Source organism: Acanthochromis polyacanthus, chromosome 20 (assembly GCF_021347895.1).
Source record: "Acanthochromis polyacanthus isolate Apoly-LR-REF ecotype Palm Island chromosome 20, KAUST_Apoly_ChrSc, whole genome shotgun sequence".
Lineage (NCBI taxonomy): Eukaryota > Metazoa > Chordata > Actinopteri > Pomacentridae > Acanthochromis > Acanthochromis polyacanthus.
The window spans coordinates 11,720,025-11,741,099 of NC_067132.1; the positions used below are offsets into that span (position 1 = coordinate 11,720,025).

The following is a 21,075-nucleotide window of genomic DNA, read 5'->3' on the forward strand; positions in this document are numbered from 1 at the left end:
AAGCAATTTTCTAACATTTTCAATCTCAAACAAATACTTGATTAATTGAGGAAGTAACAAACAAATTAATCAGCAATAAAAATCATTGCTCGTGATAATTTCCTGTGTCGTCCAAGTAATTTTCATTTCATTCACAAAAAATAATGAATTCTAATAATTTGAACAGCCAGTACTGACATGCAGCACATTATTGTGAATTTCTATATCTGTATTTTATTTTGACAGGTCTAGCAGGAACTCTAAGGTGTTATTGAGTCAGACTTTTCACTTTAAAGTTTGGGGCACCTGTTGTTAAGGCAGGACTCCACACAAAATCGTCTGCGCTCAGACAGACACACACCAATCACAAGTTCCAGCCCGCATCACATGGAGAGGAGACTTTTCTACAGATCAGAGCTGAGCTGGACACTGACGGAGTTTGGGATGAAGCAGTGAAACAGAAGGAGAGCCTTTGTGGATTAATTTATCTCTTCGTTTTGGCCGTCGGACACTTTTTACGCTTCAAGGACTTGTTCGGCTGCGATGTTTCAGGATCCAACAGCAGGTGTGTCACTTTGTCTGGTTATTTGTAGCGTCTGTTTGGGTTGAAGCAAAACCAGAATAATGCTCATAAATCATTAAAACCAATATTTTCGTAAAGAAAAAAGAGATATGTGTGTAGAAAGTTTGCGTACTTCACATATGGAAATTCACGCGAACTCCGTTCACATTGCGTAAGTTAATGTTGCGTCGTTTGCTGGTCTGGTAGTCTCACTCTTCTTTAGGAAAATGATTTTAAATCTCTCCTATTTTCTTAACACAACAATTCGGCAAACATTAAATACACGAAGGATGTGTGATTTCCGCACAACTCCAGATTTAGAGTCGTTCAGCCATTAGAGTGAAATAGTTGCCGCGGTCTAGAGAAGTGGCTGCATAAATCAAGATTTAACGACAAAAAGTGTTGAATGGTTGTGTTATATAGGAGCCGAATTAACTAGTCGACCTTAATGATCAAACTGTCTCAATGTGGGTCAAACTCGTTTTATGTTATTTAGCCAGAAGCGACAGAACATCAGTCAAAGGGATATTTAACTAGAAGTGTCGCCTTGTTCTCCAATTACGCAGACAGGGAGAAGACCTGTGATTATTTTTCTGTTTCCCACCCTCTGATCTAAACAGACACTTTGGCTCATATTCCAAAGTACAGAACCTGTAGGCTTTACACCAGTTGTAACATCAGACACAGAGACTGTAAGTCAAACAGGCACATTTAGAAGTGTGAAATGTGTAACTACTGGTTTTAAAATGAAAGCTCCATGTCTTGTGTGAAGTGTTGTGTTGTTTATGTGTGTTCAGTGCACTCCCAAACACACACTGTAACCCCCTCAGCTGAAGTCTGGTCTGCTCTGTCAGACTGATCTGTGGACTGTAAACGCTGTAATTATTGTATTAAGATCAAAACTACTGAGGCTTACTCAACACTGAATAACTGCTTCATTGAATTACCTCACACATTGCTCAAAACACTGAGCTGTTAGTGAAATACAGCAGGAACTGTTCAGCTACACCTCAGTTCTTCTGACTGTTTCCCTCCAGATTATTGTCAGTTTTAGGGAATATGAGGAAAATCAAATGTTAAATGTAGTTTTTATAGGGAAAAAACTGACGGAAAATGAAGAATAATCCAGTTTTGCTGTCAGAGTTCATGTCCTCCTGGATCCCACCTGCACATGTGTCATTGCTGTGGAAGGGTCACTGTTATTGTGGTAAGTCCAGGTCAGAATTAAGAGTCTTCTCTCTCCTCTGCAGTGTTCTTCATCCCTGCTGTGGTGCCGTGTTTGGTCTGAGAACGAAGCTGAACCAAAGGATCCCAGGTGCCGGGCCTGAGGGCCGCTGGACTGAGAAGGCATGCTTGCTGCCATGCTGCGGCAGAGTACCGGTGGTGGATCAGGAGGAGGAGGCAGCGGTGGTGGTGGAGGAGGTGGTGGAGGTAGTGGAACCAAGTTGTCTCTAGGCATCTCCCGACTCTCCAGCTCCAGCATGGGATCGTCCGGCTCCTCCAGGGTCTCTAAAAGCGGCTTGGTGACCTCGGACAACCCAGACGTCCCCACCTCAGACCCGCACTACATCATGCAGTTGGTCAGCGATGTGCGCAAGTTTGCTGATGTGCTTCTGCAGCTCAAAGAAGTGTTCAACTCCAAAGGTACGAGTAGACAAAACACAGCAGGTTTAGTCTTTTTTTTTTTTTTTTTTTTTTTGCTGATTTAGTTGATTTTTTTTTATGCTAATGCAACACGAATCATAAATAGTTTACTAAGGTACAATGCAGTTGTAAAAGCTGCTTGTCAAGCCTCACCCTTTAATTCACCTTCATTAACCTGCTGCTATTTTTGAAAGTGTCTTTGGAGGAAACCTGTCAATGATTTGTTTCCACAACAGTTGTAGATGTGGGCTTTTTATTACGTTACACATGTGAGTGCTTCCAGGTATTAGCAGTGACACAATGTATCTCTGTTTCTGAGCCTTTCCTGTCTTTTTTATTTTATTGTTTGGGTTGAAAACACAACTACGGAATTACGCTTGAAGTCGGAGTTTGTGGCGGTGTAGACGAGGAAACAAAAATGCTGAATAGTGTAAGCATAGTAAAAGGGATTTATAACGGAATGTAGCTGCCAGGCCACTTTTGTGTACACACTGTTGCTTTCACCACAATGTACACAGCCCCAGGCCTATCTACCTGTTGTGTGGCTCTGTGGCCTTGGTTGCTCGGTCAGTCAACCGCCCTTATCTCGCTTTTTCTTTGCTTCTTATCTCACATGTAAAGTAGAAAAGAATGTGTGGCCATTAGTTTCTTTAATAAGTACACCGTGACAGTTGAGAATGAAACTGCTAGCACTGTTTTGATCTGTTTAAAAAATGATACAGTGAGTGTTTTTTTTTCCCCTGCTCTTTCTTTTAAAGTCTTGAGAAATACATCATGTAATAAAAACTTAATCAAGAACTGATAGGTTTCAGTTTGACAGAGCTAAACTTTCATGGAAGCAGAGGTTTGGCTGCTGTCTGTGGTTGTGTATATTTGTGTGGGTGGTTACGACACTCCTGCTTTGGTATGTTCATCGTTGGCTTTTGGATCAGACCCAGGTTTATTAATCCCCAAACATGGGGAGGAAAATCTAAACAAGATGAGGTCGAGGTACATATATATTTATATATATGTACCTCCATTAACACTGCCATGACACCTATGCTTTGGAATAAGGAATTCTGTCTAGAGAGGTCAGTAAAGGTGCTTGACCTGGCAGGACAACATTACAGAGAGCAGCTGGAGAGACTTTTCAGTGACCTGTCAGTCTGCTGCAGATCAAAGCAGTAAATCACCATGTGCTTGAATGATGTCTGCAGCTTTATGGGGCAGAAGGAGGCTTTGTTCGAGAAACATACCTAAAGCTTGACTGTTTCTGTGTCCGACTCAGTCAAGTTTAATCAGGCGCAGTTGTGATTTGGGCCTGTTTTAATAGCAGATTAAATGTGATCAACATCAACATGCGAGCACAGGTTGGAGCTATGCAACGAGGCTGCATAGCTGACATGCTGGATACTTTGGCTTTGCCGCTTGCCATCAAGAAACCGGTTTATAATCAGTGTTTCTCCAATTACAATTGACTGCAAGTAGAGCATAGTTTGAAAGCTCATTTCTTTAACTGTTAGTCCACTTTGCTACTAATGTAACTGCCCCTTATTTAAAGGTCTAGTAAACACAGGCTACTCTTTATGCAAATGTGATCACTGAGATGCCAACATGTGAGTGTAAAGCAGAGAATTCCCTTTAGAGGGCTTATTCTGGCAAAGTACAGGAAGGAGCAGATTTGGTGAAAACAAGGCCGATTACAGTGTAGTAAACAAACCAGTGCACTGTAAGAAAAAGATTGAGGTTAAAGCACTGCAATTTGGCAGTAATATTCCACTTCTCAGTCAATCAGGACAAGTCTAATTTCTCCCAAACTTGAGCCGAAGTTTGAGCTGAAATGTGTGCTTTATTTTCTATCCGAGCGATTCGTGCCTGTCGTGTCATTGTTCAGGTTTAGCGCTCGAGGGCTTTAGGAGAGCATGCTAAGAGATTGTTGGGAGTCGCCGACTTGTGCTGTGATTGGATGTGATTTAAATCCCCTCTAATTTATGGCCATATTGTCTCTGCAGCGCTTCACAATAGTTCAAACCTCTCATTGCCCCGGCCACTCACTGAAACTGAAGGGAACCCTCTTTTAAAAACCAAAACAAAACACAGAGGCAATAGTCACGAGCAATAGTCAACTAGGAGCCCTGAACTCTTCGCAACAGTGCCTGCATTCACAGTCACTGATGTGCGTCTGACACCCATTGTCCCAGGAGGCATCTCCAGACTAGCATGCTCCTGCTAACTGGCAGTTTTTCGCAGAAATGATTCTTTCCCAAGTCAAGAATAGCTCCAGGCTGCACGATTGATCCCTTGGGGGCTTTACTCTGAGCCAGTGTTTTGTTTTTCTAGCAACGCACATCAGCCTTAAATGGTAATTATTACACAGGGGCTCTTCAGTTGTGGTTGCAGTCAGTGACGCATGACTGAATTTTGTTTTTTTACTAGTGCCTGAGAATAAATTGTTTGTGCGCTGTCAGGTCAGTGTGCAGGGCATGTCATCTTCACAGTGTGACAGACTTTCATTCATTTATTTTTTTTTTGAGGTTGCGACCTTGTCAGTAATTGGAGGGGATTATTATTTTGAAGGTTGCTCTTAACAGGGTTCACGGAGGATGTTTGGAGAGCAGATGAGCTGTGGAGGTGGTCTCTGTGGCCTTTGTGTTTGACAGTGAGTGGGGCCTCTGAGGCTCTCCATCATAAGATTAGCAAACGTTGGAGCCGAGCACGTCTTCATTGGACCAACAGAAGAGCCCGCGCTGTTTTGGAGTGTCGGTGTTTTTCTGGAGATTGCCGTGCCTTTTTCATCGTCTATTTTCGGAGAGAGGGTGTTGTTGTGGCTGCCTGGTCTAATAGGACAGGTGTGTCATCTGTGTTTTTATCCTCTGACTCTGCCAAGCAGAATGATGGGCAATTTGATGTGTCAGCTGCTCAACAATGAAAACTGCAACAGTGAGCAGGTCCCTCAGTGAAGGAGAGGAGAACAGGGTGTTGCAGGTAAGCTTTTTAAACTGAATGCCGCACGTCACGATACAAAGAACAATCATCTCAAGCCTCTCTGCTCTTGTATCTTCTCCAAATTCGCACCCTAACTTGGAATCCTATGTTTCTCCCTTGTGTGCACTAATATACTGTCACTCGGAAAATGTGAAAATTAAGTCAAATCTGCAGCCACAAACCACTCACTTCTTTGCTCAACTACACCTCCAAATTCAGTGGCAGAATTTCATCTCAGAGGGATACACTTTTTAATTTCACTCCACATACACTATCAGTCAAAAGTTTGGACACACCTTCTCATTCAATGCTTTTTATTTTGTTATTTTGTACATTGTAGATTAATACTGAACATATCAAAACTCTAAAAGAATACAAATGGAATTATGTTGTAAACAAAAAAAGTGGTCATCTTCATTATTAATCTACAATGTAGAAAACAATACAGATAAATAAAAAGCATTGAATAAGAAGGTGTGTCCAAACGTTTGACTGGTAGTGCATATTAAACCTTGAGTCACTAATTAAGATTCTTGCCCAAAAAATATTAAAGTTGTATATTCTCACTTATTAAAAAACATGATGTTTCATTAATTAAACAACAAAGCAGTTTAAACAAGTACAATGGAAACTGTTAGTCTATCAGTTACCGGAGACTATTTTGACATTGATTGATTCAAGTTGTCTCGAACATTTATGACAGCATTTTCCATTATTTTGGGATTTTTTACCAACCAAACAATCAGTCTGTTAGTAGATTCATCCTTAATAAAAAAATCATGAATTGCTGTTGAATGAAAATATGGCAAAATGAGCTCCACCTTAGTCAAATCCTGCTTATATTAGTATTGCATGAAGAATAATAATGTTGCATACATACACTAGCAGTCAAAAGTTTGGACACATCTTCTCATTCAGTGCTGTTTATTTATTTGTACTATTTTCTACGTTGTCGATTAATACTGAAGATGAACACTTTTTTGTTTACAACATAATTCCATATGCATTATTTTATAGTTTTGATGTCTTCGGTATTAATTTATGATGCATAAAATAATTAAACAAAAGCCATTGAATGAGAAGGTGTGTCCAAACGTTTGACTGGTACTGTTGGTATAACAGTCACACTGGGCTTTTTAGTATTTTAAGTATGTTTTCATGAGAATACTACGTCCCACTTGTTGCTTCAGTCTTCTTAAACACATGTTGACAGGCTGTAATATTAATTTACTTTTAAACCAAATATTTTACCATCCATTATTTGAGTAAAATGAGGTTGCATTCCAGTGCAGCACTTTGACTGTCCAAGCGTGGACCGCAGTCTTGCTAGCTCTCAATAACTGCACAGTCCCAATATAGCTTTCATATAAAGACTGCGGTGAGTTGCACTTGCATGAAACCAGCTGCAGCATCATCTGTCAGAGTGTTAATTTCCTCCGTGTTAATGGATGACTTGTACACCTGCACTCTGAAAGTCAACTGCATGTTTTGCTTTGAGTCATAGGTGTTGACTCACAGGTCTCCTCAGTTAATCAGGGAATGTGTGGTCCTGGGTTTTAATGATTAACAGGTAGCTCCTAAAAATATTCTGCAGGTGTTATATAATGTGCAACGATACTGTAATGGCCCTGTCAACTCTGTGAGTAACGGGGAAAAATGCTCTAAGAGTTACTGTTTTTCCATTTCTCTTTTAATCATTACCATAAAGCTAAAAGCTACAGTCGGGGCTCTGATGTTAAACCTTAGCGAGTTGCATTTTGGGTTTATTCTGGTACCTTTAGTTGAAATATGTTGTGAAGATGTGGGAAAATACGTGCTTCTTCTCTTTTTTGGAAACCAGCTGAGTGTTCTGCATGATGCAAAAAGCTATGTGGGAAAGTCGTTCTGCTCCAGGTCCTCAGAGAAAGCCTTAATGCTATTTTAGAAATTTGTATTCCAAATCACCCCGTGTGAAATACCAGCCTAAAATTAGCCCTACTTGGGCTTTTCGCTAACCATTCCAGACTTTCTTAATGGCTGCAGCAATGCTCTGTTTAGACAGGCTATCCCTCTGGGTCTGGGATCCACTGTAAAGCACTGCGAGCTTCTTCTTGCCTCCAAAAAGTTCCTTTTATGGTTCTTTTACTGTGCCCATACTTTAAGTCACTGTGAATTATCCTGAGCACAGGACGACAAGCCTTTGTTGTCTCCTGAATATCTAGTTACATTTATGGCTCGGAATTGCGCATTTTCCACAGATCTTTTAAGATTTAATCATAATGTACACTTATCTTGCTACTTAAGCTGCCTATCAGGATTTATTACATTAGCCTAATTGTTCTGGGTGATCCTTGTTGAAAAGCACAGCTATTTGTCTCAGCATTAGTTGGTGTGCTGGGGTGAGGTCTCTGGATTGCCCCCCCCCCCCAGGATTAAAGTACAGAGTATTGTGACATATGGCAGGTCCTTTTTATCCCGTCTGCCTCAGGAAACAAAGCACGAAATGATATACTGTACACGGCACCATGAGCTGAAAATCTACCCTTTGACGTTGGCTAATGTGCGCAGAGATGGCACGCTGTACACGGGTGGCAAAACCATGCTGACCTGTCAAATTTAATAGCCCAGCTGAAGTTAAAGATTTGCAAGTTGTTTTCAAGTTGGAACCCCAAGGAGCTCCCCTCTCTGTGTGTGTCTCTCCCTCCTTTTCCACTCGGGAGATTTATGGTTATGGGCACTGTTTTTGCAGAGGCAGCTTTGTTCCAGGAGGCTGTCGATGTCTGCCACACACTAAGATGAAGCTCCAGGATTCCCACACTGAGAGTTGTGGACTCGAAGTGCACGAGGCTCCATGTATAGATACAGTGGAAGTTTATTTTTTATCTAATTCGAAAGTACTGGTACAGACATTTGTTTTCTTAAATGTGCATGAACAAAAGATATTACTCAGAATGGGGACAGCAGATTTAGCCCAGACCTCCCCTCGTTCCTTTGGATTAAAACTTAAAACAAAGATGGTAAATTTGTTCTCAGAATGAGCTTAAGTATCCCCCGTGTTTGTCCCTGGATTGGATTAAAGGCCTAAAAGCAACATTCCTAAACTACATATGTGGTGCAATTTATTTGTCCATTTCACTCAGATATCTGAACTAATAGCAGTGAAAGATCTAACTCTCTTAATTGATTCTGTCCACTAATTTCTACCTTGTAAAAATACACATCATGCATGTTTTTTTGGTTGAAAGTTTAATTAGAAAATCTTTTTTTTAGTATTATTATTTTGCAACACAAATGAATTAGTGTTAAAAAAATTAACTCAGCAAAAGCAGTTTCTGTCTTCCCGCCTGTTCTTTTTGTCGAAGATGCAGGTTTTTCTGCATATAAATTAGATGATACCAAATCCATCTGACACTTACAACAAAGTCGTTCAGAAGGGCTACACTGAAGCCTTTGTGTTGTGTTATTCAAGAGCATATCAATTAGAGCAGAATGACTTTGGGAAAATATCTCATTTCGATTTTTTTTTCTGATGGAGCCAACCTCAGGGCGTGCTCGCATGTGACTGGGTCAGCCCCATGCTGGGTACAACTCATAACTTGTTAAAGGCCAGTGGAGCTGATGGAAGAGAGAAGGATAAGCAGCCATTGTCTTTGTTCTCCACAGTCAGTCATTTTGGGAACTCTGTTGCTTTGCAGAGATGGTGAGGTAAACAGTGGAAGCATGAAGCATAACCAGGAGCAGTTGGTGTCTTTCCTGTCTTATAAGACTCATATTAGTCCTCATTGTGGTGCAGAAAGGAAGAGAGTGAAGCTATTGTTAACCTATTGTTAATTATATTAACCTGTGAGCACTGAAATCTGCATATTTCATGACTAATGCACCAGGACAAGACAGACAAGACAGGCAAGTGGAGGTCAGCATTGATGTGACAGGCCTGAATGCCTTCACCCCCATACAAAGTCTGTTGCTGCACAAGCTCCTAATTGTAGCCATGGTAAGAAACAAAACGCTGCCTTGTGCTCTCACTGGGCCCGTGTTTTTCTTAAACTCTTCAGATGTTCCACTTTTTGTTCTTGAAATGGTTGGTATGTGTGTCCCAGCTCCCTTCTTTCTATAAGCGGTGCAGCTCCATCTGCATGCATCTCCCTGAGGTCCGTTCTTTGTTCACACAAACTTGGAATCAGCAAATGTTTCTTTAATTGACTGAAATGTACTATTGCAGTCAATTAAGTGCCTTTACAGTTATGAAAGTAACTGTTCTCTTTAAGCTTTCTGTCGCACAAACCCCATTCTCTCAGGATTAGGGTGCTGGTAAAGCTAAACAGGGCCCTCTTGTTCTCAATGCCATGTTTGCCCCCAACCTCAGCCCCCTCACCTCCCAATTCTATCCCTTGACAGGTGTACTAAAGGGGCCCATCTCTGCACTTGTTAGAATGACCTCCAACTCCCTGGCCTGCCTACATTACACAGCTTCTGTAGCCTCTTCAGCCTAATGCCTGACCAGTTTGGCTGCCAGCTAGAGGTTGCACGGTGGGGGATTTGCAAGTTTCTCTTAAAGAAAGCATAGTTGGAATGCCAGCCTTCAGAGCTTTGCATCAACAGTGGGCGGCGGCGGCATTGGTGATGTGGGGGGAAATCTAGAGAGAAAGGTTGCCTGTCTTTCTCACTGTGACAGACAGCTCCAAAGAGAAATGAAAGAGGGGGAAAAACAAATTCCTCACTCCACACTGTGTATCTCATTTATATGTGAAGGACTAAAGAGAGAAATATCCTAGGATAAATATGTCTCTTGATTAGAAAAAGATCTTGGAACATTTTTACGCTATCAGACAGTCATTTGATCTTTATCATTGGGTTGCCAAATGTGCTCTAGTGCCATGCCCCTTTCTGTTAACTTGATAGCAGGCATTTGAGCCTTTATTGTTCATAATTTTTTATTTGTTTCTGGTTTCCTCAGCTAACACCTTAGAAGCCTGGCTGCAGCCTGTAGAGTGTGAACAAAAACACCCCTACCCAGGTGGAAGGTGCTGTGTGTCGAGCCTAGGGGTCCTTCTTTGAAACGCCAGGTCTTTGTGCACGCAGTCATGGGAAAATAGCTTCAAAGGTGAAGTAACAGGGAATGCCTCGGTATGAGTATAGAAGTCTGGGAAATCAAAGTTCCCCTGCCTTTTACCAGCTGCATGTAATCTGCTAATCCGCCGAGTGGACCGCCGGTGGTCTGACGACAGAGGTGGAACAGGGCTGCTGACCACAGGAAGTATGTAGTGGAAGGGGGGGATATCGGGGGACGTATGGGCCACCCATCGCAGTGACCCAGCAGAGCGCTAAAGGTTAAGTGGACCTATTCCTCAAGGCTGCCTTATAGTTGTGCAAATAGTTCAAATTTGGATTGGGTCATTTTAGGCACAAGATGTCGTGCTGGTTAGGAGAAGAATGTGGCATTTCACCCCAGCCAATTAAAGAAGGATTCATTTGAACAAAACAAAGGTTATTGAGTCACCCAGTGATTGATTGTTGAACCCACATTTGGTTGCTCATCTTTTGAAGAAGGGCCAAGTCTCATTGGAGGATCTTGAAACCCAACAATTCCATAGCTTTTGATGAATTCACAACTTCTTTGAAACAGTTGCTGCCTTAGAGTACTGGTTGGTTATTTGGAGGTGAGTAGAAGGAATGTCCAGCTGGGGTCTGACTCAATAGGACACATGGAGAGGTTTTGATTGATATTAGTCATGGCTTGCCTGTCCAACACACTATTTAGCCCCCTCGGCCATGGACTGCTCCCATTTGATCGGACCTCTGCAGACCCGGTTGTGACATGTTTAGTGATTTCACACTTGCTTGTGGCAATAAGCATCCTCTGCTCTCTCGAATGTTTTGAAAGCATAAATAATACATTGCTCCCGTGATTTGCAATGCATGGCTGAGCATAGCTAGGATCGCAGCGAGAGGAATGTTGCCAAGTCATATTGTGTCAGCCCAAGTGGAAGTTTTGTGCTTCGGAGGGTCAGGCCATTGATGCTAAGTCCCCAAAAGTGAGTTAACATATGGTCCACATCAAGGAAATAATCAGCATTTTTTAGCACTGATCTTCTTGCACAACAAAGACATTCCCTTTATTATATAGTAGTCCATATGTTGTGGGGAAGAACTTACTATGCAGAAAACACAGCTGAGCGTAGCTTCACTTTGGTAGAGTCTGTGGCCTTGCAGACCACGTTGGCTTTACATGTATTACAAGTCAGAACAGGAGATGCTCTTCTGCAGTGTGTTTGACTGCACGTTGGGTGACAACAGTTAATTTAGCTCTGTTTGAAAAGAATAATCAAACTGACTATTGCATCAATCCTGCAGGGCTGCATTAGACCTGGATAGTTGCCTGTACTTTAATGCAACACAAATTAAACCATTTTGATAAAAACGCCTCAGTGTCCTGCGGTACTGGGGGTTTGGGAGTGTTGGAAAAGCTCACAAAGCATTTTCTAGTTCACAGTTGATGGGGTTAGAAGCAGAGTTGTGTAAGCCCACAAAAAATATCTGAACTCAGTTTTATATGATTACTGTAATATTTTATGGTCTACATTTTAGTGGCAGAGTGGTCTAACCAACAACACAAATATAGCGTTAAAGTGGCGCTTCGAATGTTATACCATTCTCAAAACACAAAACTTTGAATCAATTTTTCTGAAAATCTACCGAAAGTGGGTTAGACCACTCTGCTTCCAAACCCTTCAATTGTCCCAACAATATTGCTATGGCGACAGATTTCATACTCCCAAATAGTACCCCCTCACATACTGTGTAGACTAAATGGGAATTCTTTCTATACCGGATTCTCAGGTCAAAATATTATCAAATGAGAGGCTATGGCCTTATTTTTGTCATGAAAATGTCATAAGTGTATGTGCTCCATCAGATTTTTTTTGTTATTAAGGTGTCATCTCGATGGTGAATGATCTGACAATGTTTTCATTATGGATCCCCCTCCACCCCTCACTCCTGCAACTCCCGTCCCCGCTCCAAACAAGAGGCTGGAATGTTGGGTTTCCATGACGCTAATGAAGTAAAAACCTGGCAATGTGTGCTGGCAGCCTCTGAGCAGCTCCTGATCCGCGGCCTCCTTCTCATCAGGATCAGACTCTGATCCCCTGTAGCCTTCATTCACCAGGGCTTATTATGCCCAGGAATGTCTCTCACTCTCTGCTTCTCTCATAACCCCCGCTGGAGCAGGGATGTGGGGTGCAGGGGTAAATTTGGGACAAATCCCGAGGGAGAGAACCACCCCAAATAACACACAACCCCCTTCCTCTTTTTTTTTTTTCTGACTCCCATACCCACAAAACTCCTCCCCTATTACTCCTTACAATCCTCCACTGCTAACTATCACACTTGGACAAAGACACACACACACACAAACTCCAGTCCCTCTTTCCCGTTGAAAAGTGAAAAGCTGTCGTTGTGATTTATTGTTCCATAAATGCTTCATGTGGCAGGCCCATGAGGCGACCAGTCCCACTGTTTGCTTTGGCCCAGGACAATAGTGAGTTTCGGCACTCAAACAAGTCCTCACTCCAAAGTCTGCACACTTCCCTGGGGAAAAACTGAGCGATCTTCCCAGCGGCTTGTTTGTTTTTTGCCAGCATTCGCATGGCCTTGAACTAATATTTGCAAATTGAAACGTCTTCTGTCCCTGCAACTATATATATCCGCAGAAGTTTACTCTTCACATTTTCCCATCTTAAAAATGACAATGCTTCTTCTGAAACAAAACACACCCGTCAGATGTTCCTTTTGCAGGCCATCCCCGGTGGGAACGAGTCGTCTTCTCTTTGTGTCTCAACCAGAATGCAGTTGAGGGGTTAAATAATCAGTCTCTGTACATTATCCTGTGTCCTGCTGGGCTGGTGGACGCAACCATAATGTCTTGCTAATTAGCCTCCATTTAAGATCTTCCAATAGGCCACACAGCCGCCATTGACGATTGAAGCCCATGGAGCTTTGCAAAGGAAGACCCTCTGTCTCGTGGGTAATTCATGGTTTAGTCCTGTCCTTAATAAACCTCTGGCTTGCCTGGACTCGACGCCTCCGGGACTCGGGATTCAGTTACTCGGCACATGAATAGGGGGTATATAGCCTGTGTGGGGATGATTTAGGCCATTGTGTGTATGTTGTCATTCAAAGGATAATGTCCATAAATGGGACCTAAACTGACCAGGACCAATTAAGGGCTTAAGGGTTGAAGCAGCTCGTTGTAAACTTTGACCCTTATCAAATCATTGAGGGTTGGGGTCCCCATATAATGTTATGGGAGATAAAGTCTATGGGAAAGCTGAGGTCCGTTTACAAGAATGGATCAAATGTACATAAAGTAGTTTCTTTTTAACACTTTGAGTCTTTTGGGACCACTCATGTCTGTCGGTTCTTGCAGTGCCAGTACAAATGTGGAAAACATCCAGTGGTCAGAGTTGGGGCCTGAAAATAAGAGTACATGTCCCACCACTGCAAAATAGCTTCTCTCTGTTTTGTCACTTTTCAAATGACAAAACAATCCAGCCTACCAACGCTAGAATAACCCTTTCTGTACACCCATGTGCATGGATTGTCCAGAAGTACTGAGCCTCAGTTTGATGTGTGGTTGTGCCAGAAGTGCACCGCTGGCCCTTTTCCTGCCTCGTGGGGAGCTGGGCAGCTGAAACAAAAAGGCGAGAATCTTGCCGTCATCAAAACCCACCAGGTCCTCGGCACTGGAAGGAGCTGTGCATGGCAATCTGAAGGAAGATGGATGAAGATGGTTGCTATAGAGAGAGATAGGACTGTCCAGGTCCTGTGGAGAAGCTTTTGGCAGGCTAGGGCGCAACGGGGCATGTTGGCAGGAGTAGTTCACGTGGTGGTGGGACAGTCTGGGATTTGTGTTCGTCTTGTGTAGTTATGTCGGCAATAAGTTGCTCGTTGCTGTGTGTAGGGATTTGAAGTATTTGTTTGCTTAGCTGATTGACTTGCATGTTCATTTTGTTCACCTGAAGTCACCTCTGTGTGACTTACTGTGCTATAACCTACATTCATAACACTCAACCAGGTCTTTGGGTTTTTGTTACGTGGTCCAAGTTGTAAATTAGCAGCATATTTTGGTAAATTTTTGGAGAAGCATTTCTCCTACAGTCCTTATGGGATATATATATCTTTCTTTCTTATTAGCATTATTAAACATACATAAAGAACTGTTCTCTATAGCTTTTTTGACACTAAGTGTGTGAGTTTGGACCAGCTTTTTTTTTTTTAACTGATCTGTTGGGTCAGTGTGAACTTGTCACAGCCCGGTCAGTTGGCTGGATTTCCGGGTCAGGCCTCAGCTAGCATTGTCATAGCTGCCACAAAGACCCAGCATTATTAGCCCCACCGGCGGCACTATTTGTCCCACTCCAAAAAGAGGGCTAACGAATAAAAGAAAAAAATGGGCGACAGCTAAAGTCTTTCTGATCCCCCTTTCCATGAAGGGTAATCCGGGGGTGATCGTCAGCACAAAATGTGGCTTTGACTGCCTGTATCCACTCTGTTTGTGTGTTGTTGTTGTTGTTTTGTTGTTTTGAAGCTGTATTTGGTTACAGGAGTTGAAAGAAGGTGTGACCGAGAAACAGTTATTAAATTAAAGACATTTAAACGTGCGACTGACATAATTATGTTTAAAATATGACATGGAAACAACCTGTCGAGCAGCCTAGTGTGTGTTTAGTGTGATTACAGCCTGCGACCGGAACATGCCTTAGTCACAGTGGTAATTATGTGTGTTTTGTGAGAGAGGAGCTGCGTCTCCCCTTTCCCCTTGGGCCATGCTCGCTGCATCACAACTTAGTCACACTGCCTTGTAGGTTTACAATAAGTAGTAAAGAATACCTTTGTTTATTAACTCATTTACATTTTGCCATCCATGACCTCATTCCTTGAGAATGCCGGAAATACATTTTCAAGGTACATGATAACAAAGTGCATTTTGTCCTTTTTTTAATTGCTGGTGACTCACTGTTAGTAAAGTGAGATTGGTTGCATAGAATGACATACCTGAGATACCTTCCTTCTCTGGTTAACTCACTAGATAGCAGCTAATTGCACAAAGACCACAGTGGGTCATGTTTATTTATGCACTTAGCAGTGAGGTTAGTGTGCAGTACCTGTTTTATGGTCCAGTTGTCTTGATGGGCTACTGGGTTGACTACAACTGCTATGAATGTATGTCTGTAGTGTGACATGGCCACCGTGGTCATACTTTAAACCAATGTAGCTGGAATGTCAGGTAGCGATCCTGTTGCACTTCTGTGAAGGAGGAAGTGTTTTGTAAATAGCTGGGTTTTTGGTCCAGTCTGCTCAGGTTTTAAAAGACATGATATCATTGTATTTGTTAAGCCTCAGTGTTAAATTACAGTAAACGCCAGACTGCTGACAGTTCAAAGCATAATGTAGCACCTTGAAAACCTGTAATTTTCTAGCCTCTTTAATTGCATGCATCGTTTGACTTGTCATTGTGGTGGAGGAATGAAACAACGTCTGATCTCTATCTTACTGGTCAAAGGTTAACAAGGCTTAAAGATAATGCAGTAGCTCTAATGTAATCTATCTTTCCCTGTGCCATAATGTCAAATGATTGATTGAAAGTTGATTCAGAAATTCAAACAATCGACCTTCCTAACAGTTGTAACGTGTAGTGCCCTAAATTATGTTCAAGAAACAGCAGTATTTTGTTTTTATGACAGGAGGTTGCCTGCAGGATTCCTTCGATTTTAGCGTTTACAATGGTATGCACTGCAAGTGTTTGGTCAGAAAAGGAAATAAAATCACAAGCCTTCACTTCACAGAACTGCCTAATATGAAATTATGACTACCAGCAAGGATTCAACTATTTAAGGAAAACATCAAATCTATCTGTCTATGACTTGGTGATTTGTAATTCAAATTTATTAAGCTTCAGATCCGTACTTATTTGTGATAGATTTATACCGTCAAAATATTAGCCGATCTATTTTCTAATGCAAAGAGGAGATTTAAATTGCTTCAAATGTGTATTTGTGATGTTTCTGAAATTTGCCATGCATCTTTTGTCCTCAAGGGATCAAAATTAAAATAAATTGTCAATCAAATCTGTGTTACACCTTTAGTCTGACTTCAGTCCAACCCATTACCAAACATTTTTCCCTTCATTTTGGAATTCAGGGCCAAATAGACCTCGTTTACATAAAAGTATATGACGGAAAGAGGAAAAAAAAGTTTTTTTGGGTGTCAGAATGACCCCAGGACAACATGAGGGTTAAATACAGTATAATAATAATCTTTAAAAAATCCAATAAGAATATAAGAGAACATTTCTGTAAACAAGCTCTGACACTAAAACAGTTGTGCAAGTGCAGAATCTAAGTATTTCGCTTTCTGCAATCAAATTAAATAGCATAGTAAAGAGAAGAAGAAAAAAGACCCTGGATCACACATGCAGCATAATGTATAGTCTAAATTGCATTCTTTGTGATTTTTAAATTGCTTCACTGTCAGCAGTGTATTTAATGTAGTTTATTGATATGAACAGAGATTCTCTGTCTGAATGGAAATGATGGCTGATGTAAATGATCAAGGTCATTTTACGACTGTTCACTAAACATTAATTGGTATGATCAAGCTGTCTTTTTGAATTTCCAGAGCACCAGGACTGCCTCCATCAGGCGGTCCACGAGCGGCTCGGTGAGCTGCTCCGAGTCCTGAAGGCCATTATCAGCAAACACCAGAGCCTCAACTCGGTGGACATCCTCAGTACGGCTGGAACCGTCATCGCCTCGGTCAAAGGTGAGCTGCCTCAAACACATCATAACTCTGAACTTTCCTGTAAAACATGCCAGCTACTCCTCCACTCTTCCTTTGGTCTGTTTTCTGTCTCGGCTATCTAATCCTCCCTTCTCCCTTGACAGTCCTCTCCCCCCTGGACATTCACTCTTACTGTGCCCTGTCTTTTGCACTGTCTTCCCAAGCCTTAGAAACAGTTTGAAGAACTTCCAGGGGAATGTTTCTGAGGAGATTTCTTTAGCTTCAAAGTGTCGCAGCTCTTTAGAAGTCATTCAAGTGCTTAGAATGCAGTAGCCTGTGTTTCAAACCCCATACAGAGCGTAAGAAAATAATATTTGGGAGTCAGATACATGATACTTGAAGATGCTGGGAGAAGCGGGTGTCCTTGTGCTTTGTCTGCCAGTCCAGAGGGAACAACACTGAGAATTCCTATTCAATCCCTCATTCTTTGAGATTATGATCTGGCATGCAGGTCAATTCTTAACTTGGCCGCCACACAAGAATCCCCTGAGTATACCTCGTCTCAATTGCATTGCAAAGAGGGGCATAGAGGGGCTGCATAGCTTCTTCAAAAGCTTTCACTTAATCAGGAATGGTGACATGACGCAGTGAACAAAGCCCGAGGAGGCTCTGCATATGAATGTGACTTACCTTTGCTGAAATTTTTGGAAGAAGTCCACACACATTTGGGCGTGGGGCATGCAGGCGTGCCATAAACAATTATTAGATTCTTTGATTCACTGCTTTCACGCTGTAACTCCACTATTCATTTGGCACTCAAATGTGTTGACTAAGAACCTTTTCATTAAGGCTTTTATGTTGCAGCTTTGTAGTTGTTTTATAGGAGTTTAGGCTCTTAATGATATTGCATTAATAAGTGGAATGATTGTTAAAAATGCCAACTGAAAGGTCACCAGTGGTAAATCCCTGAACACACTCTAGTGATGAATAGTAAATAATACAACAGGTTTAGCACTGGCAGTCACTGTAACCTCTTTTCTACCACTAGGTGGCCAGAATAGCTCACATCTTGACCACTCACCCAGTGACACTATGTCAGATGTGCCATTACTTTTTGCTCCCGAATCTCAAAGCCATTGATGTTTCATACAAATAACATGTCATATTGGGCATTCTACTATTTATGCAGGTGTGTCAAGTAACCTAGAAGTAGTAGTGTTGTGTCCTGAACCTAATTTTAGAGAAAAACATTTGCTGTACACGTGGAAGAATACTGTGACTGCTTCATGACACTCTTAAGTTCACGTCAACACTAGCTCGAACGCTTATTCATACAGAATTGAACCTCCTTCTGGTGATACTCCATATTCAGTCGCTACACCGTCGTGTTACTCTTCACTGGAACTTCAGCCCCTCCAATTCCCGAATGCTGTATAAGACTGTGCTGCTGACGAAGGTTTCGAGAGTGTTGTGCTTTTCCATTGAAACAATACCATTTTTCCCTGATGATGTAACTTCCACATTTGGACCACTGGTTGGGGCCTGAGCGAGTACTGGCATTGTATTCCAGCAAGCCTCAGGATGTCCTGTTGGGGGGCAGGGGTTGGACAGAAGAGGAGGAGATGGAACTGCACAAGAGTTGTGTGCATTGAATGGTGGTGGTTACAGTGGCTGTTCTAGGGTTGACGAGAGACTCCCAGGGCCCCATGGACCTGGGACCCTGTAAAAATACTTGTGACAGGACTTTGACACTTCCTGTGTGCGAGTCTGAGAGAATATTTTTCGCATTGGATTAATTTTTCTGTAAAATTTTCATTTTTCTGCCTCGAGGAACATCCTATTGGACTTTCTAATGACATGGGAATTGATCTGGTTTATGTTTAAGGTGGTAGGACGGAAAATGTCTCAAGGTTACTTGCCATGACCAATGAGGCATATTTTTGTTTAAGAGGAAGAGAGGAAAAGCTTGTTTTGAGGTAGGTAATCTGTAGTTCCACTTCTTTAACAACTCTCTCCTAAACACCTGAAGTCAATACCGAATACTGATGAAGGAGGTATCTGTCCATGTTTTGGGAATCATTAGTAGGTGTTTGCTCCTCTTTTGTCATTATGTAGCCCTGGCTAAATCTAGATCTGTTATGGTTTGAACCAGTCTACCTTAAGTATTTGAGAACCTAGTCAAGATAAGTTAACTTTTCCCAACTTCTCAATATCTGCTTCTGTTAAAAAGACAAGATCGAAACCAAAAGAGAAGAAAGGAAGAAAGCTGGTTTTCTGTTTAACCTGTCTCTGCTCAGTCTTTGAACTCTAGAAATCTCCATTGTTCTAAAGGAAAGGAAAAACTGAGGAAATGATGGAGGCAGCAGAGTCAGTGGCATCACTGATTTATTGCTGAGTGTTTGGTCCCGTTTTTGAGCATCTCTCTGCCGGTTTATTTTCTCTCTGCTCAGTCAGGGCAGGAAATTTATTGTGCGGACTGATTACAGACATATTTACACTAGTGTTTTTTCCCCCATTCTGTCCTCAGTCATCACTGTGTTTAGACTTGCTGCAGGAAACTACTGCCTCACCAGATTACAGCCAAATATACACACTTGCAGTCTTTGCTTATCTTTGCTGATTTAACATGCAGTTGTTTTTGCTTGCCTCAGAGGGCCTTTTCAGTTTTGAAAAAGTCTGCACATTTCAGATACAAAATGAACAGTTCCCTGCCTCTAGGGGATTTGGAAGACTAAAGCATGACTCAGCCGAGATTTTCATTGACTCCATAGCAGACATCCACACAGGATGATGAATCATATCATGGCACTGATACATTAATCACAGGATGTCTTCAGTATTTGGGGGGTTTAGTTTCGCTACCAAAACTTGACTTAGTCCTGTTTCATCACATTCTGACAGGAGTGAACTTTAAGGAGGTGAACGAAGAGAACAAACAGAAGCTTTTCGGGGAGATCTACACCGCTATCGACACATTGGCGTTCACTTTTGGCAATGTGTAAGTATGATGTCATCAGTGTGATTGATATTCTCATGACTTACTTCAGTTTGTGTTCGCTGTTGCTGCATTAAATTGCACAGCAGTTGACTGTGCTGCTTAATCATTTGTTAGCATTTGCTTCCTGTCAGTTTCTTTAGCACATTACTGTAGGTCAGTTTATATTTATACAGCACATTTAAAACTATTCAAATTAAGAACTATTGGGAAATATGAACTAGATAATAAACTGAACATGACGGATGTTTCTGTGAAAATATGAGATAAGAGATATATTAAAACCTTTTGTTTCAACATTAAAGGGGTTCTTTACCAGCTTTTACACATAAACTTTTCATAGTTTAATTAGGGTTGTCTCAGATTTCTCAGATCTCAGCTAAAAGTCAGGATCATTTCTGAGTTTTAGTTCTTTAGTTCTGTAGTTTCGTTAAAATCTTTGTTAACCTGCTTAGTCTGAGCGTCCCAGCTTCATGGATATACAGTTCTAAAGCGCTGGAGTACCTCTTTTTACCGAAACACAGAGATATTTTGAGGTATGTTTTTAGCTGACTGATTATTAGTAATCAAGGAGCCCAATAAATAATATTTGGAACCAATATACAGTTGCAGTAAAACCTCCAACACAAAACTTCTTTAGACGGCCATGTTTATTGATAGTTTACATATGTTTATTTAAAAGAAAACATTTCAAAATTCAGCTTCCAGTGTTGATAGGCTGTTACTCATGACGTGTAACCAATCAGATAGTGTCATGGGCGGAACATTGTTCAAGACCACAGAGTGGTGACTGCTCACAAAGAGTTTATTTTATCAGAAATACCTTTTTCAAAAATAGCAAGAAATTTAAAAAAAAAAAGCTGAATATTAGATGACAACTCCTGATAATTTGCGTCCTTTCCTCAACCCAGTTGTTCATTCTGTGTTTTCATTTTTCCTCAGAGTGTCTGACTTCCTTATGGGAGATGTAGAGAATGGATCAGTGTTGGGGCTCCCCCTGACTAAGAGAAGCAGGGTAAGAAAAGAACAATATCTCTGTTACAATGAAACAGGTGGTCTGATTGATTTAGCACATGTGAAGTATTACATCCCTGCTTTAGTACCTTCCAGAACTGCACTTGGCATCAAAAGTGAGCCATGTGTGCCCAAGTTATTATAAATACATTGG

General features: G+C 41.5%; 1 protein-coding gene across 3 annotated transcripts in view; it reads left to right on the forward strand.

The window, feature by feature from the left end:
- The first annotated feature begins 293 nt into the window (after positions 1 to 293).
- The window catches only part of arhgap29a (Rho GTPase activating protein 29a), a 38,259-nt gene continuing 17,477 nt past the window's right edge, over positions 294 to 21,075 (forward strand). The window contains exons 1-5 of one of the 3 annotated variants that reach the window (XM_022200259.2): positions 294 to 544; positions 1,792 to 2,185; positions 16,811 to 16,954; positions 19,814 to 19,910; positions 20,850 to 20,922. In XM_022200259.2, coding sequence (XP_022055951.2) covers positions 1,891 to 2,185; positions 16,811 to 16,954; positions 19,814 to 19,910; positions 20,850 to 20,922 — 609 coding nt within the window. In that variant the 5' untranslated portion in view covers positions 294 to 544; positions 1,792 to 1,890. Of the gene's footprint in view, positions 545 to 1,791; positions 2,186 to 4,741; positions 5,153 to 16,810; positions 16,955 to 18,136; positions 18,889 to 19,813; positions 19,911 to 20,849; positions 20,923 to 21,075 lie in introns of those variants that run through there. The other 2 variants (XM_051940395.1, XM_022200260.2) reach the window with 2 other exon arrangements.